At 35.2% G+C, this 19,473-nt stretch overlaps 1 protein-coding gene across 1 annotated transcript in view; it reads left to right on the top strand.

Moving 5' to 3' along the window:
• Positions 1-19,473, top strand: part of ADAMTS6 (ADAM metallopeptidase with thrombospondin type 1 motif 6) — a 154,813-nt gene that overhangs the window by 11,200 nt on the left and 124,140 nt on the right. Inside the window, exons 4-7 of the mRNA XM_082783231.1 lie at positions 3,299-3,467; positions 9,459-9,673; positions 10,181-10,264; positions 10,779-10,924. Coding sequence (XP_082639357.1) covers positions 3,299-3,467; positions 9,459-9,673; positions 10,181-10,264; positions 10,779-10,924 — 614 coding nt within the window. The remainder of the gene's footprint in view (positions 1-3,298; positions 3,468-9,458; positions 9,674-10,180; positions 10,265-10,778; positions 10,925-19,473) is intronic.

Here is a 19,473-nt window from a genome sequence, read left to right as displayed (position 1 = left end):
AATAGTTTTGGGAATGCTGCTTGTAGTAACCTACTTGGGCATTCAACTTATTTCTTAAGTTAATGGTGTTTTGTTAGAACATTTTGCTGTTTTTTCCTGTGTCTTAATATTTCTTGTATTTTGGAGCAGAAGTTCAATTTGGAAGTTGCTTTAAGTTCAAATATGGTAGCAAAATGAACAGGAAAAAAAAAAACAACACACAAAGCAAGCAAAAAAGACAACACATTTACATTTATTTCCTTTTAATGCTTTATAAGGCATTATTTCAATCTCCCTTTTCAACTGAAACATTGTTTTGCCCAAACAGGAGATAAGCCAGAAATGGGTTTTAAAATGTTGGTTCAGATACAATAGTGTAATTCCAAATATTCCCACTATCAGTTGGGCATTAGTGAATATATATACAATGAAAGCACCTCTAGGCACCAGAAGAAATGCTGTTTTTTCACTGCAATAGGTATTTCTTTTGTGCACAATTTGGAATGTTTCTAAAAAAATCATGCACTCATGCACTTTAAACTGATGTAAGTGGTCTTGTTGAGTTAATACTGGAAAAGCAGTTTGTTTGCAAGCAAAATTGATTACATTGGGTTTAAAATGGTGTTAGTATGCAGGGCTTATGTGAAGGGTATATGCAGGGCAAGTGAATTTCCAGTGTTTATCAAATCACATGGCTACCTGCCACAACTGACCACATGCATATTCTGACTGCCTGGTAGCAGGTGTAAGTTAAAATTTACTTGCAATTCCTTGACTACATGTTATTAACATCTCTTTTTCTTAATCTGACATAGTGTTTGAACAGATGAGATTGGACATTGACTAGGCATAGGAAAAATGGATGATACTTGCCCAGCCTTTTTCACTGCTGGTACCTGGAAGAAACCTGCCAACTGTTGTCATAGTTCACAAATGTGTGTAATAGCTTTTACTTCTCCTTTACACAGTTTGTTTACAAAATTAATGCTGCAATTGTGTCATTTATGGCATTTGAAATGACTTCCACTGCAGTCATCTTGCTCCTTAAAACTCATTTACCTGCTGGACTTGAGTACAGGCGTGAAGGATGTATGCCCTAGAGTAATCAGAGTTAGGTTAAGGCACTTCTCTTGCAGAGACAGGGCCACAGCTTGGATGGTACCTCTGTCTCCTCAGACTTGGCACAAAGCAGACAGCCTGATGGTGTTGGCCAGAACCACCGCAGGACTCTCTTTTCCTGTGGGAACATAATACCAGAGCTTACAATGGCTTGGGATTCACTTGAACCCAGATGTCTGACATCCAGACTGGATGCAGTCCAGACTGTCAAGGTTCTTTCTGCACATCTGGCAAAGCTAGTTACAATTCAATTTATATTTTCAAGACTGTTTAAGCAGCAGTGTACCATTAAGTGACTTATTCTGTAGTAAAATCTTAGACTTCAAGTAATGAAGCATTATGAGAAAATTTGATGTCCAGGTGAATATAGACCCTGATGTTGCCATCTTGAGAAAATAATTGAGTTCACAATGAAAAATACCACTGAAGAGTTACTGTTGTAGTCACAATGTAAGGAACACTTAATTGAAAAATGAACGGCATGCATATATTTGCAGAATATATAATAGGGTTATATTTGGAAAGCATTGTTCTTTCTGAAGTGTTACACAGGCATTTTTATTTTAAAAGTTGTATGTTGTTACTGAAATCTGGTTATCCTAGGAGTGAAGAATAGCAGGCAGTTGATACACAAAAGAGCAGCAGAAGAGCTTTGACCAAAAGGACAAAGGCAATTCCTGATCTTAGAAATGGGTTTGGGATGTTTGGATCATTTGTAGAGCAAGTGGTCTTAGACCTTATCCTAGAGGTCTTATTGGAGGAAAACAAAAATATCCCCTTTAAAAACAAACAAAACAACCCCAACCCCCCAAATCCTCACACATAGTACTTGTGTTACAGATTGAAGGTGTGATAGAAACATAGGTATCGGTTTCTTCTCAAAGTGATAGGGTAATGTTTACAGCCTTTAAGAAGTACTTTGAGATAGGCTTGCTTCTTGGAACACTGCAGAGTTCAGATGACAGGCACATAAATATTTGAAGATATGTCTTGAGAACAGCATATGAGGTGTTTGTTGAATACTCTTAACTCCTCATGAGTTAGATTAAATAAGGATGAATGAATTAAGGTGCAGTTATGGATGCTTTCTTGTGTTTGAACAGTCTTCACTGTGGCTTTAATGGGATTTACATTAGTTTGCAATTCATCAGATCAAGATATGAATGCAGAATTTACTGCTTCCAGTCTTCAGGCTGATCAGTAGCTCTTTCTACTAGTGTAGAGAGATTATACATTCTGAATTTCCTAGATAAATTTACTGGAATTATTTATTTAGCAAATAGAAGTGTGGGAGTCTGCCTGTCAGAGCTTACTCCTCAGTATTTCTATACCCAAAAGGATCCCCAAACTGGATTTTCTGCTGAAGTTCAGTCTTAATTGCTGAAGATTCAGGAAATTGCATAGTTGGCCTGAAGTCTCCCCTTTCCTCTATAAACCACTTCCTGTTTGGAAGAAGCTGAGTTCACAAATGTGAAAGTTATGAGAATAGAATATCTACCATTCTGTACTGCAGTGTGAGGGAAAAAATATGCATTTGTTACAGAGCACGATGTCTAGTACATAGCCTGCAACAACTTGGATCTGCCAAAGATTTGTGATGAGACCTTTTAAGGAATACATGCTTTGTAGATAGTGTAGTCTAAGTTAATAGTTTGATTTTAATAACTAGATCAGTTTTGGAATTCAGCATCTGGATGTAAAATGCTGAATATTCTTGCTGAATAATATTGTCTAAAATTAATTCTTCCTGCAGTTTTTATGGCATTAAGCATCTACTAGTGTGGCATCATAGTGGGATACTGGGCTCACTGTTTGAGCAATATCATCTTGGCTTGGTGTCACTTTTAATGGCTATGAATCATATAGTTTTGGAACAGGTCTGTGAACAACTTTTTTGTCCTATACCAAGAGTATCTCTTCCCTTCTTGCTGCATCTACTTAAAAAAGGTGGGAAAGAACTCCTTAAGTAAGGCAATTATATTTTTATTCTTTTCTCATCGCATTGCTTATAGGTATTTACTCCTGCTCTCACTAAAGTCACTGGAAGAGAGCTGGTTCATGCATTTTCTTTTGACTTATAGCTGTGGATTTCTTAACAGAAATAAATGATAGCCAAATGTTGTTTAAAACTAAGCTTTTTATTATGAGTTTTATGTTGTTTTTTTTTGCAAGTTTTTATTTTCTTCTTTTCTTCCTTAAGCATGGAGTTATTGCTACGGAAGATGAAGAGTATTTTATTGAGCCTTTAAGGAATATAACTGATAATTCCAGTGACTTTAATTATGAGAATGGTCATCCTCATGTTATATACAAAAAGTCTATCATGTACCAGCAACACCTATATGATCATGGTCACTGTGGAGTCTCAGGTAAATGAGTATGAGTATCAGTTGTGTTTTCATTGCTTTTAAAATATATTAACTTAAGTTGCATTTTAAGGTCTTTCTTGGTTCACAGGTAAGGTACAACGTAGCAATAGGAATCCTTCTTTTGGGTGATACAATGTGCCGTGACAAAAAGTAGCTTTGCGTTTTTTTTTCAGATTCACTTGAAGAATATAGTGTCCATGTAAAAATACAGCACTGGGAGTAAGTCTTGTTTTATTGCTATATTGTATACCCTGGTAGTGATGAGCACAGGCTTCCTGTGCTGGATGCACTATAAATTTACTTTGTTTCCCATCTGGAAGGCATGACCTGAGTGACTGTGTTACAGCTCAGTGTGTAGTAAGTGTTCCATCTCATTTGACAAATCTTGATGTGTAGTAAATACGTTAGTAAAGTGATTACTAATACACCTGGAACTGAAGTCCATACCTTTCTCGTTATGTTTATGGTGTTTTGATACTGGCTTTTGGTTTAGTGGGTTAATGTTATTTCATGATAGTTGAGAATGTGATTTAAAGGTGCTTTACAGGATGGATTATATAGTTTTGATTGAGATTTTTTTCTTCCAAAACATAGTTTCAACATCTACAAAAACAGTTGAGTGTTTTAGTACTCCTAGTTTTGAAATGATTTTTGTTTCCTTAAAGTGATGCAGAAAACTTGTTTTTTGAGGACAGCTTTGAGTAAATCTGACCATTTGTTTTAGATTTTAGCGCTAAAATATATATATATGTATTAGCAGAAAAATGTTCTAACCTTGTCATTTATGTATATCTTGCTCTTAAAACTACAGTCCCGGACAGTAGTATTCCATGAGATTCAGTGCATAGGACAGGCTGGCATATACTAGTCTTAAAATAGTATCACTGTTCATTGATGTACCTTCTTTCAGCTGCTTCTTTTAGAAATTGTAACTTCGACTGGCAGTAGCTGACTAGACTGTCTAAACATGGTCTACAAAGTGAATGCTTGGGGAAGAGTTTTTTTTTTTTTTTTTTTTCCTGAGTGGTTCTAACTGTGTTTAGACTCATAGCAAATGTTAAACTTTATGTAAGTAACTTCTTTTTTAGTTTTGGAAGCATTATTTGGTGTACATGCTTCTAATGATGATGAAACAAGTCTTCTAATGACTACTGTGTGCTGTTTGTAAAATGAGAGAACTGATGTATGTGGATGCTCCAGTTTATGCATTTTAAAGTAGACATCTGTGAAGCATCCATCTTTTTCTTTCATTAGGTTATGCTGTCACATAAGCCTCCTGAAATAAGTGGAAGGATTGTAAAATGTACTACAATGCAATTTTTACTGTTTTAATATCTCTAGAAAAAGAATGGATCATGCAGATATAATCTTCTGTTAATGCTTAGGAAGTCAGTCTCTTCCAAGTGCGGATAAAGCAGTAGCAACTATTTTGATGTTGCATCCAACTGTTCTGGCAGTATCTGTCTTATGGATCATAGATTAATCAGAGCTTTGCATCTTGCATGCATTTTTTCAAAACATGCAATAATCCTTAGCATCTATTCCTTTACATATATGACGCTGCTGTTATCCTTGGAAGCTCCTGTGCATTCCCTGGTTTTCACATGTCATATCCTGAAGCCCTTAATCACTGAAATAACTCCCCCCTTTTTTTTGCAGTCCTCATGCTCTCATCCTCATTACTCTAATGCTCATTCATCTCAGCTTCTTTTCCTGTTGTTCTGTATACTTCTACACTCATTGAAAATTTCTGAAGAACTTTGTTCTCCCCCAAAACTGCAAGATCTTATTTTTTCAGGTGTCATGCTGTTTGAATGTTTTCCATCTGACTACCAAAACCTTTTCAACTCATTTTCTGAGCACTGTTTAACCTCTGTCTCAAAGTGACATGGCATCCAAACTATCCTCAGAATATCTAAAAAATAAAATCAAAGACTAATTTTCAGTTTCTCAGCTTTCAAACCCTAGAAATAAAGACAGGTAATTACTAACTCTATTGCTAGTAGAATAAATCTTTGGGGCATTTCACTATTTTTGGAAGTTTTGAGGACTCCAATTCAATGTTCAAAAAGAAAGAAAAAGGCACAACAAGTTAACAAAATTACAACTGTGTTTTTGCCGGAATATCATTTACTTTGTATGGGAAACTGGTTTTAGCTTTACTTTCAGAATACTATTGCGAGTACAATATACTGGGAGGAATGTGCTTATGTAACTGTGCTGCTATTCACACTCTGTTCTGCTGAGTTTTTTCTGTTATCTAGACCTAACTTTATTGTATACCTGTTGAGTATCATGGAAGTGGTGAGGATTTTGTGCTGATAGAAACAAAGAGTATAATTTCAGACCCTTCTGAGAAAAATTACAGTAATTGACAAAAAGCAAGGCAGGGAGTTTGGTGAAAGGATGATCAGAATTTGTTGGGATGATCAAGTGATGGACCACTTCATGGTAGATAGAGCTATGATGCCAGTACACGGGACCAGTACACAGAACTGGGGAGGCAGGAATAAAAATAGTTCTCTATTTGGCAGGTAGTTTAGGTTCAGATAAGAGTACAGGATAGAATAGTGTCTGGTTTTCATAACCTGAGTTAGATTTTTAAGCAGTTAGACGTAAGAACATTTAAAAAACAAGAAATACTAAACTAATATTTCATGTGTATATTGTCACCAACTCAACTGTGTTTTGTTATATGTAACCGAAATCATTAAGACCTTGCTAAGAATCTGAGCAACTTCAAATTCCAATTGCTTCAGAAGGATTTTGAGGCCACTGGGTTATCCTGCAGAATGCTTTGCAGAATCAACCTCTAGAAGAGTTAAACTTTTTTTTTTTTTTTTTTTTTCCATTTTCATTCTTCTGTGTCCAAAACAGTGATGTCATTTAAGCGGCTTTCCAAATAAAGGTATCTTAAAGCCATCAAGTAGGCAGGTATAACTATGATGTCAAATTGAATTTATTTGATAGCTTAGAATTACAGTGTTAACATAAATATTTAGTTGGCATGCTAAAATTCTTCATTATTACTTTTGCAATAAAAATATATTATGGACTGTTACCTGTGATATGCTCTTTTGTCTGCATAGCTTATTTAAATGTTTATTTTAAGCTGATGCCCAATAGCATGTGCTATGTTAAGCTTGCAAAGTACTTATGGTCCGTTATTTTTGCATTTGCACAATTTTAAGGAATATGCTTTTCTACAGAAAAGCTGTATATGTGTATTTTTGTCTGGAGTTGAAATTCTGTTTTGCTTCAAGTATAAATAAAATTTCTTTACCTGCTTTTGTTACAAGAATTTAAAAACAAAATGACCAAAACATTTGTTGCAGTTATACAGACTGTTTAGATATGATTGAGAAACAATAAAAATTGACATCTGAAGCCTGAGAAGTGTCAAATTATTTAGGGATGGCACCACTACTACATGTAGTTTCACCTGGTGTTTTTATTCATGCCAGACTTTACAGTGAGCATATTCTGAAATGAAAAACGCTTGTGTATCTTTTAAATGAGGTTGTAGCAGTACATAATGTTTTATTTAAATACTCTCACAGTTACATCTTAAATAAGTAGTTATCTGTTCCATTTTGAAGTCATCTTCTGTTTTTGTGTGTTGTGTTCCTTCCTCTCTCTTCCCCACCACATAGCATCCTCACAGGACTGACTTAAAATCTGAGTACCATTGGTACTTTGTCTACACACATCTGGATTTCTTTTCAGCTTCAATTTACAATCTAATTTCCTTTTTTTTTTTTTTTTTTTTTTTTTTTTTTTTTTTTGTAATCATTACTTTGTAGTGCTTTTCTGGCACCCTCCTCCCCCTTGTTTCCTTGTTTTCTTTTACTTCCCAAAAGCTACACTCGGTGTTAATGCAAGATTAAGTTTTTTTTTCAAGCTTTTTTTTTAATCTGTGAATGTGGTGGAAAAATGGCATAATTTGCCACAAAAATCTATCTGTTAAATATACTGCAAACTTTTATGGAAATGCCTTGTTTTTTTTAAAGAAAATTTAGTTACACCATTCAGTGCTTTTAAAGTATAACAACATGAGAACCAATAGATTCTGGAGTGCGAGCCTAACTACTCAGTGTTGTTTCCAACTTTCCCATTACTTTGAGACCAGCTGAAGCCTAAGATAAGGAGGAATGTTTGTTTTCCTGAAATCTCCTGAGACCTTTATTTGAAAGATGCTATCAAGATGAGTCCAGAAGAATCTTTGCTTTTTTTTTTTTTTTTTTTTTTTCTCTGAAAGTTTTCAGCATGAGCTCATTGGTTTTCAAATGTTTAGAACAGATTTGCATCTTTGGGTGAAAATTATGAATGAATGTGGAAGCAATATTACATTTATAAAGTACTCGGCACTCTAAGAGCATCAGAAGCCCCCAGAGAACACCCTCTGCTACTTGAAAATAAGCAGTGGATTGTAAAAATTTTACTTCAGAAGATAATTATAGGTATTCTTAAGTCACTGCTTAAGTGAGATGAAAATCTTTGAACAATTAAAGTAACTTCAACTTTCCTAGAATAGGGATGAAAACAATTTAAAGCTTGGTACTGATAACAGAATCCTCACTGGGCTTGATACTATGTTTTTAGAATGGGTATAATATTGTTATAATTTGATGCACATTTTAGTTTGAGGACAATTTAATTACTAGTGTTTTTGTCAAGTACCCAGTTTGTTTGCATTTTTCAATTTTTCTAAAGTAATGCAACTTTTAAAGCCAACACTGTAGACACAAAATATTGTGGGATACTGCAACACTGAGAATGCTGAAGCTTTGTATTGCTGGTTTTGACCTGAACATGCATACTTTGTCATGTAGTTGCCGCCCTATAAAATAGTGAAGTTTAGTTGGATTGCATAAAGCATTGCTTTTTCACAAGTGGTACTGGTCCTATCTCAATTTACCTTAGTCGAAACAGTATATCTGGTATTGCCTACTCAAGTAGTTCTAGTCAGTCAGTTAAGAATTATATTCACTTCTTAATGTTCTTAAGTTCATCCATAACTAGCAAAGAAACTTCAGACGTTTTGAAGTCCTAATTATGTAAAGTCAGCCTAATTATCTACTTTAATAAACTTAAATTTGAGATCTGTGTGGCTCCTTGTGGAAAAGGAATACTTAATATATATAAAAGTGACAGTTCTGCAGGGAGTAGAGGTTCAAATATGCACTGAGGACAGCACTTCAGGTTTTTGCAGATAATCCTGTCTGTTTGGATCAGTAATAACCAAATTGTTACATAAAAGCAATATGTTTTCTGGGTATTTATATGAAATGAGTACAAGAATCAATGCATTTGAATAACAATTAGTGTTAAAAATAACCAAAAATTAACCTTTGTTGGATCATCTTGAACTTCCTATTATTTTTAGTACACGAGGTAGGTAAAATAGCTTTCTAAAAAGAAAAATTATTTATTTGGTCCAAAATGTTCTAGATGTTTCATTCTGATTGCCTAATTATGGAGTTGGATTCCCCACAACAGGGGAAAAAAAGAGGGGAAAAAAAGTTGTTTTTTTTTTTTTTTTTTTTTTGTTGCCTTATCAATCTTTTTAATTCCTTAATCTATATTGATGCCTTTTACTTTAATTTGGAATTTTCTATTTTATTTTTTTCCCCAAAATATTGTAGCTATCTTGTTCTTAAAATTCTGAAATGTTCTCGTGGTTAACTATAACTAGTCATTAGTATTAACATAGATGTACAGGATCAGATCTGTAGAAAGAAGATGATGGTTTATTGTCCTAAGCCAAGTTATGGAGAGTTCAGAATATGAAAATTAGATACCAAGTTTTTTTCTGCTGTATAAGGTATTTTAATTTTTTTTTTAAAAAAGTATAAATTTAAATTTTCCTTGCCTCAAGAAATACTTGTTTTTAGAAGCTAAAAGATGATAATCTCAACATAAACCAGCTGCATTTGAATGAGTTTTACCAGTGACCTCTCTAAAGTGTTTAATTATTTTGGTTCCTAGAAGACCTCACAAGAAGCAGTAAACCTTGGTGGATGAGTGATGCATCTGCTTTTCCAACTTCACTTCCAGTCAATGACACACTAAGTAGCCACAGTCGACAGAAGAGATCAGTAAGCCTTGAACGGTTTGTGGAGACACTGGTAGTAGCAGACAAAATGATGGTGGGATATCATGGTCGCAAAGACATTGAGCACTACATTTTGAGTGTAATGAATATTGTAAGTTTCATCCCTCTCTGTATTAATATTAACATGCATGCTCTGAAATTATAAAGCGTTTGTACTGGCATAATAATGTTATGCATCTGGTTGCAGGAATTAATAATTAAAATATGGTAAAAGCATGGCGGGGAAAAATGCTGTACTGTTTCTGCCAAGAAGTATGCTGTGATCACTTACATTGTTTGTCTTGCATGTGGTTACATTCAGATTAATTTAAAACTATACAGTTTTATTCTGTTTAAATCAACAGTCTAAATGCTCCTTATGTTGTATGGTTTATGAAACAAGTTATAAACATTTTTTGGCTGAAAATTCTGACAGAAGTAGTATATTTGTTTTACTGAATGGTCATTTGTTGATCAAAAGATATCTTACGCAGGTGATGGTGATAACTAACATTAGGGAATTACACTGAGCAGAAGAAGAGTTTAATTTTTAACCATTTAGGAAATGCATAGTGTTTCTTGTCTGACTTTGTGCCTTTTCTTATTTTCTGGAGGTCAGGTTGCCAAACTTTATCGTGATTCCAGTCTAGGAAACGTTGTGAATATAATAGTGACACGTTTAATTGTCCTCACTGAAGATCAGGTAAGAGTTGTTGCACTTCAGCTTTATATCCCTGAAATACAAGTTACGCTACTGTGTAATATATATTTCATGTAATTATTGCTTGAAATGGCTACATCTGAATATAAAACCTGTCTTGTAATCTTTCACTACTTTAATCAAGATGAAGACAGTTCAGAGGAATATTTCCCTCATATTATCCCAGGGATATCTGTTCTTTACTTCAGGTGAATATTTTATTACACCTTTGGGGATGTCAGTTTTGTTTTTAGACCTATATATCAAAATTCAGATTTTATTTATTTATTTATTGGTATTGACGTAGTAATTATTTAAGTTGGAGCAGAAGGAATGCCTGTTCAGTAATGTACAACTGAACTTGGGGTCAGATTTTACAGAGATAAAATTTGGCAAGAAGATTTTATTCCTAGAAACCACTGCTTCTAATTATAGTCCCGCTTTAGTCTTCAAAAGGCTTAACAACTGACCTTAGTAATTTGTTTGGAACATTTCTGGTATGCATGTTGTATTGCAGCCAAACTTGGAGATAAACCACCATGCAGACAAGTCCCTCGATAGCTTCTGTAAGTGGCAGAAATCCATTCTCTCCCACCAAAGTGATGGAAACACCATTCCAGAAAATGGGATTGCCCACCATGATAATGCGGTTCTTATTACTAGGTATGGTTATTATAAGTATTGTGTTTATTTTTATTTTATTTCTGTAGCTTTCCTGTCCTTACTGTTACATAGAGGTTAGTTTTAAAGTAATATATTTGTTAGGTAACCTTATGAATAGAAGGATTAATAGATGGTGATATCTTTAAATATATCAGACTATTAAAGTATAGATTAAGAAGTTGGGAAAGTAAGATACACAAATTACTTGTTTCTGCTGTTATTTTCACTACATAATTGCCAATGCAAAGTATTCTGGTAGAACAGATGGATCTTGTTGAATATTTTATGTTTTTATAATTGAGAAGAATTCTTCAAATTATGGAGAACAAAACAGTGTGGAAAATGTTTTGTTAACCATATATAATGTTTCTTTAATAAGAATTTCAAGGCAGAACCTCCCCTATTACCATAGTATTTTTCTGCTGAAACAGCACTTTCTTGCAGATTCAGGCAATGTGAGAGTATGCTTTGTAGTTGTTTTGATTTATTGTGCTTAGTCAAGATGAGAACTGACAGCTTTAATAGGTGGTTTCAAAGCCTGCGTATGTGCGTATTTGTTTGTTTCTATACCACATATACTATGGTAGATTCAAAAAAGCCTTGTGCTTAATCTATCTAAAATCTTTCAATCCTGGGAAAATATTGCTGTTCATCCTCTTTATGGGTAGGCAATTGTACTTTACTGGCAGATCTGTTTCTCTATTTCTTAAGAACAGTATTTATTCTTTTATCTTTTATGGAAATAGCAGCAGGTGCAGCAGCACTAATTTGTATTAGGAACCTTCTATTATAATTTGTACTTTCCCAGTCAAATTCTGTACTGCTCTGTATGTGGACTATTTTTGGAATCATTGTACTCCCTGCAGAAATTTGTAGAACAGTGATTAAAATAATTGATCTCTCCTGGGTTTTCCATAAAAGGTGTAATAGTGGCTGGATTTGGGGGGGGGGGAAGGGAAGGATATGTAGTGTTTTTTTGTTTTGTTTTTGTTTAAGGAACAATGTTCTCTTGTTAGTGGAAAGACAGGTTAATGAATCTGTTGCATAGATTTTGCTTTCATATTTCAAATATAATTGTTACGTGTGGACATTACTACTTCATAATAAGAAAATTCAAGTTTCTAATTTAAAAAAAAAATGAAATTCAAAGTAAAACAGTTCTTTTATTTAGAAAAACCTTGATTGTTCACAAAAAACATTTGTTTATAATCTTTTTTTTGCATACAAGTAGTTCCTTTACTAGGGCAGCTCGCATATGTGAAAATAAGTACTCCTTTAGAGTTGTGTTACACATCAGGTTTTACTGGCATACTTTAGACAGTGAGTGAAGATGTGTAATTGGTAGGTGGTACAGTTCAGTCAGTCGAAGCCCCCCAGTTTGTGTATGTATGAGCAGTGTTGGCAGCACTACATTTCTACTGTTATGACTGAATAACTTGACATTTTGTTAGCGTTACTCTGGCACTGCAAAGCAGAATTGTTTATTTTCTTTCACTGTTGTACTTTAATATGTTTTATTACTGTATATTCTGTATTGGCTTCCCTGTCCTGGTTGGATGATCACAGCAAAGTCATGAACAGTTTGGAGTTTCAGATGAAGGCCTACGTCAGTGCTAACTTGCAGGCCTTTAACTGCAACAGGAGCCAGTTTCCAGAGAACATGAAAAATTCCCATTGAAAATAAGGTTTCAGCAACAAGTAGTGAATATTAAGGACTTGTTGGGCTTATTAATTATCCAAGTACGCTGCAGAGTTTCCGAAGGAATTGTGTATACTATTTTATAAAAAGGACATAAGATTTTAAAATAAATAAAAATGTTGCACTTCCAAACACACATATTTAAATGAACATGCCTCAGTGTAGTATCAGCAGGCTATTTATACTTACCTTCATAAAGCATTGCTAAACTTTTAAATTCAGTAATCCCAAAGGCTACATTAATAATCTTGAATGGATTAGTCAGGCTTTTGCTGAAACTGCTAGCTGTCCCTGCTCTTAACTAACAAATTGTGCCAGCATATGTGAAAATGGATTTGAGGCGAGAGGGGAGGTGGGAATGAGTAAAGATATTTATAATAACTTAAGAAATTTAATTCTAAATTAATTACTGAAATAGCAGTGTGCTTTTTTTCATTGTTTTGGATATCTCATCTGATGAACCAGTTCATATATTATAAGGAAAAGAGAAGTGTATAGCTACAGTGCTTTGAACTCCTGAAGTGTTGGAGTTCTAACCAAGTATAAGGTTACTTTTTAGGTGCTCTAGTAGTGTTTCAAAAGTGTTTTCCTGCATCTTTCCCATTGATACAGCTCTGCTTTTTATGGGAACATTTTTCGATATTGTTATCAGCGGAAGCATCTTCCTTCAGTTTCACTGGGGAGCTTCTGTGCATTAGAGGTTCTCTCCCTTAGAGGTTAGGAAGAAGTTCTTCACTCAGAGGGTGGTGAGGCACTGTCACAGGTTGCCCAGAGAGGTTGTGGATGCCCCATCCCTGGAGGTGTTCAAGGCCAGGTTGGACAAGGCCCTGGGCAACCTGGTGTAGTGGATGGTGTCCCTGCCATAGGCAGGGGGTTTGGAACCAGGTGATTCTTGAGGTCACTTTCAACACAGGTCATTCTATGATTCTATGATGATCCCAGAAACTGGAGAGAATTACCAGCTTCTTCTAATGTGGTGGATAATAGGCCTAATACAGGGTATTTACTAGAGGGTCTCGGGACCCTGGGGACTTTGTATAACATGAATAGCAATTACAGAGAACAAAGATCCTTCAAAGATACTTCAGTGCATGTTGTTTTTGTTTCACCTTCCTTTATTCATTTACTTCAAAACGTTTTGTTCATATTTTCAGAGTCTTAAGTGTTTAGTCTTATTTCAGGATAAGACTGTGATTTAACTTAGGTTCTAAAGCAATGAGAGCTGGTTTTGTGATATTGTTCACCTGTAGAAATTTCACCTTGAGTATTTTTTTTTTTCTTGGACACTATAAGAGAGTTCATTATTGTCACAGAAGCACAGAATGGCTGGTTTTGGAAGGAACCTCTGGAGACCATCTGGTCCAACTCCCTTGGTCAAGCAGGGACACCCGCAGCAGGTTGCCCAGGACCTTGTCCAGGCAGGTTTTGAAGATCTCTAAGTAGGGAGACCCCACAAACTCTCTGGCCCACCTGTGCCAGTGCTCCATCATCTGCACAGTAAAGATTCCAGATGTTCACATGGGACCCTGAGCCTCTTATCCAGGTTGATCAGTCCCAGCTCTCCTCAGCCTTTCTTTGTAGGAGAGATGCTCCAGTCCCTTCCACATCTTTGTGGCCCTCCATTGGACTCTTTTCATTATGTCCATGTTTCTCTTGTACTGGAGGGTCCAGAACTGGAGACAGCACTCCAGGTGAAGCCTTACCAGTGCAGAATAGAGGGTAAGAATCACCTCTCTTGACCTGCTGGCAATACTTTGCCTAATGCAGCCAAGAATACCAACAGCCTTCTTAGCAGCAAGTGGATGTTGTTGGCTTATGTTCAGCTTGGCGTCCAGTAGGACCCCCAGGTCTTTTTCTGCCAGGCTGCTTTCCAGATGGGTGGCCCCCAGCAAGTCCAGAACAATCTGAGTTTGTTCCTTCCCAGGTGCAGGACTCTGCACTCCTTGTTGAACTACATGAGACTTTTGTCAGCTGGTTTTTTTCATAGGTTATCCTGTAATTGTCTAAATTAGTCTCTTGATGGTCAGTAAAAAAGTAACAGCACTGAGCTGATAGATTTTAATTGTGAAGTTGTTTAATGGTGTAATGCTCTTTTGACAATCTTTACATGGAAAAAAAAAGATAAAAACTTGTATGAATCATTTATCTCAAGTAGACAGAAATTAGTCCTTGTATTTTTATTCTGCATCTCAGATATGGTAATCACACTTCTTAGAAAAATTAACATTAAATTTTCAGATTTGTCTTCTTAGGACTCAACTATTGACTACTTCATTTTGTGTTCTTGGCACTGGAATTCTTAGCAAGGCAAGCATATACCTTGTGAACAAAATTTTTCCTTGTCCTGTGCACTTGTATGGAATGGTAAGGGCCAGAGGTGTCCGCTTGCATTCTGAGTTAGTTTGTAGCAGGAACGGAGGATGACAAAATTCATTTTTTTTTTCCTTTTGCAACCTAAGAATTCTCTTTTTTTATTTTTATTTTTATTTTTTTTTCTTAAATATATATCAAGGTAGTTTGTTTTGTCCAGGTACTAAATAGCATTTAGCTTTCCAAATAACACATGACTAACTGCATAAACAAATAACATGACTTTTACAGAACAGAGTCATTTCCTGTCAAGAGGAAAGATTCAGAGCTATTAATTTTCTTCCTAGTATGTCAGTAGTTGAATAGAAGTACCAAGCCAACCCACAGAGAAGAAGAGTTTCAGGGAAAAGCTGAGATGAACACTTGTATATCTCCAAGGGGGCAGAACTTTGTCTTTGAGATACAAGTGTTTTAAGTGGAAAAACTTTTGAAATGGTACTTACAGAGGTAGTACTTCTCAAATGTCATTGCATTAAATATTGTCATCTGTTGCTATCATCACATAGCAAGACTTTTTTGTTTTGTAAGAAAGAAAACCAAATCCACTGTGCTTGACAAGACCATAAAGATCATTTTCATGCACCTACAGTGTTTTGTTCTGATTCCAAACTGTAAAAAAAAATAAAAAAAATAACAGAAGCATTTTTCTTCAAATTTTGGTATTGAGAATATAAATCTGTATCCTTTTTTTCTCTGGTACACTGTTAGAAATACTTATGTAGATAACAGCTTTTGAAATTAATGACAGATAACAGCTCCTGAAATGCAGAAATACTGTACTTGGATTGGAGTCCTCTTGGATTTGTTTTGTGAGTGGTTTACTGCTTTAGCAGGAGTTAATGCAGCAGTGCCACTGAACTAATGTACTCTTTTGTTGGCGGGATCTTTATTTGCATGAATAAAGAATAATGCCACAACATGTTTTTATGTAAGCCAAATACACCTCAATTTGTAGATTAGACCAGTGTCAGTAAAAGTGGACAGTACTGCAATGGTATGGCTTTTCCACTTTTCTGGATTTTAAATGGACTTTTTCATGCTACAAGAGAGCTCATTCCCTCTCTCTCTCTCTCTCTCTCTCTCTCGCAAAAGTTAATACAGACTTTTGTATTTTTGCTAGGTACCACTGTACTTGTAATTCAATAAGTGTATTGCAGTGTGGCATGATAGCTCTTAGTATTAACCCCCATATATATGCGGACAGTACTAGTATGCAGTGCTTGCAATGTTGATGAAGCCCATGTGCGAGGCATTACTGTTTTTACACAATTGGCATTTTTTTTTCAAATCTTTAAAGGAGAGGAATTTTACATTGCTGTTTTTTTTTAGTGTGTATGTTCAAGATTAACTTTCATGGTATTTTCAGTGATCATTTGCCTGTCCGCGTACTCTCACTGGCAAGGTATACTCTCATTTACCTGTGAGGTATGCATTCCCAGTATGGGCCCGTGCTGCCAGATTTGGAAGAGGCAGAAGGTGTGGGTATATGGCAGCAGTCTTAAACTCTTGTAAATATTGGGGTCCATAATCTAAAGAATTACAATATTTCTGGCGTTGCTCTAAGTATGTGAGAGGGGCAAAAGTTTTCTTGTTTCATTTTGCCTACCTGTGTAGAGCTGAATGCAACCATGCCTTTAATTTTTTGTAATACTATGGGGTTTTAGGCAGCCAAGGATGATTTGGAAGATGTGTCGCCTGATCAATAGTACTAAAAGGAAATGTACTTTATGGGCAAAATTGCTCTTTTGCATCTCAGTTGCTTATAGATTTGTAATATACTTTTATTTTGTAATAACAAGTAACATTTCTCCATTAAGTACTAGTTAAGGCATTTGGTTACAGAGTAGGGCCAGCCAGGACTCTGCATTCCTTTCCTCCTGCAGGTCCAAGATTGTTATGTTTCTTTTCTGAGGCAGTTTTCCACTTTTTCTGGGCTTCTTAACTTGTTTGCAAAGATTTCTTCTCTATATAAGGCACTCTCACGTTGCTTTGTCTGATAAAAATGAGCATTCAGTGTTTTCAACTCCCATGAAGCCTTGTCTCTGATTCTCATCCTATAGTTTCTTCCGCCATTAACAAGAGAGGCACTGAATTCAAGAAGTAATTCTGATGTCAGTTGTTTGTTTGCTTCTTACTGCCTTGACTTTAGTTCATTAAGCAATTTTTACCCTTGTTTGTTACACAGACTTTCTAGTTGCTCCGCTGGAGTTTCTTACTGTGAATTTAAGCTTCTGGTGGGAGGCTCTTTTTCTTTGGTTTATTTTTGAGCAAAAATCAGAAGATTGTCCACTGACTTTATGTCCTGGAGACCACAGGTGTCAGACTGTTCAAAATCTGTGATGTATCACTTGTCTTTAATTTCTGTCTCTGCAGGTATTTAAATTGTGAGGATCCGCTTTGCAATGAATAACACTGTATTTCCGATTCCTCTTTGTTCTCAGGGAATTTGAAGGGGAGTAGGTAATAAAAATTTCCTGCATATTCAGAATGATAGATTTATGGGGGGGGAGGGGAGGGGAGAGGGTGTGGAAGAAAAAAAAAAAAGCAACCCTTGAAATATACTAGCATTCTGCTACAGCGTATGGAAGAAAGTAAGGTATTTGATCTTGTATGTATGGTGCTTTGCATAATAGGAGTAGTTGTACTTGATGTTTCTGTACATGACGTGTTTCTTATTTTTATATACTTGCTACTGACCACTGACAGAATCAGTATCTTGACTTAGAAGACATATCGAAGGTCAAATCAGTTTTGAGTGGAACTGGTCACACACTTAATGATTTCTCAACTGTAAAACTTGAGAAAATACACGAGCACATGAGTGGGCAGTACAGCTTCTTACTGCCGCCAGTGAAAGTCTTTCCCTAAATAAGGCCTTCAGTAATTAAAAATTCATTAGAATAAACCCATTGAATACCAAACTACATTTTCTGTTGACAGTTATAGTATATTAATGCCTGATGTAGTTTAGAAATAAATACTTTCCTTTTACACACTAGTGTTACTACAGAAGAAAAAAAATCAATGAAAAATAGTTTTGTATGCTGTTTTTTTCCTCTTTTTTTTCCTCTCCTCTCTCCCAGCATTTACCTTCGGAGTTGCACAAAGGGTCATAAAACTATTGAAATGATAGTTTTTCCAGGAAATGTTTGGTGGTAATAGTTTGGGATATCTGTTAGAACACTCAGTTACTGCTTGGCCAGATATCTGAGGCAGGACTTTCTAGCAGTTTGAAATGTCATATTTTGCCTTCTTTTTCTTAGAGAACATAAAGACTTTTAAAAATCTCTCATTTTTAATTTTTTTTTTTATTAGCGTGATTAGAATCCTAGTGTTCTCTCCCTGCTTCACTTATGTACAATATCAGAGCTGTTATTTCCACAACTTACAAAGGCTGGCAGAATAATACGTATGCAAGTGACTAGCTGTGTTCCTCATTCTTAAATATCCAGAAAAACATATTAGGCCAATTTCTACCCTGGATTTTTACCAACTGTGGAGTTTGTCTGCAATCTGTTGCATAAATTCTCTCTCTCACCACACTTGAATATATATTACATTTTCATGTTTTCTTCACATTTTAAACATCAGTCTGGACTATTTAGCTCAACTTTATAGCTACATTTTATTAGATTGCTTCTGTATAGGAATACATTAAAAGCATATGTTTTTAATTAAGACACAGGTTGTAAATTAATTCTTTTAGTGGCAACATCATATTCATTTAGTTTTGGTATTCAGTGTTCTTTAGTTTCTGCTAGTTTACACAAATCTGACCTAACAAAGGGAATGATTATACTTTGAGGTCAATGGCAATATGCCCATTATTTCAGTAGGCTCTGGATAGGATTTCAATTTTAGTTCATAGCATGTTCTTTTTAATTATGCAACTACTCATGAAAAACCTAAAGTAAGCATTGTTTGTTCCATGCTACTTAACTTTTTCAAATATTTCTACATCTTTAAAATGTGGATTATTGAAGTTAAGTGTGTGAGTGTCTTAACTATATTTAAATTAGGGATGATATTTATTCTGGTCTTGCGTTTATTTCTGTATTAAATTGACTGCATTTTTGAACAACTATTGTGAATGGAGATAGATCACTTCCTAACTAGTTTTTAAGTATATTCAGTGTGTTAAAAGTACTTTCCAGAGCAATTACCTCTGCTTACATGTGTTTGTTTTTGTTTGTTTGTTTGTTTGTTTGTTTCTGGCTTCCTTTATTAGGAAACTCACAGCAAAGTAGTAACTTTTAAAAGGAAATGTCTGGAAATTTTCCAGTCAAATTATTGGAAATTTTCCAGTGTGTGAGTATGCAGGACCAAAGGATATTACAGAAATGTCCTAAATAAAGAAGTATCTTGCAGTGCATGTCTGCAGTTGTACCTGTTCAGTTTCAGTCTTATAGTGTATGATGTTATGTAGCTTAGAAGGGTATTAAGATTTTGAAAGAACTGGATGTTAGAGGTAAAGTAAAAA

Source organism: Aythya marila (genome assembly GCF_965140915.1).
Source record: "Aythya marila genome assembly, chromosome: Z".
In the NCBI taxonomy this organism is placed as follows: Eukaryota; Metazoa; Chordata; class Aves; order Anseriformes; family Anatidae; genus Aythya; species Aythya marila.
The sequence above is the reverse complement of the archived record's forward strand: the minus strand, read 5'-3'. Positions and strand labels throughout refer to the sequence as shown.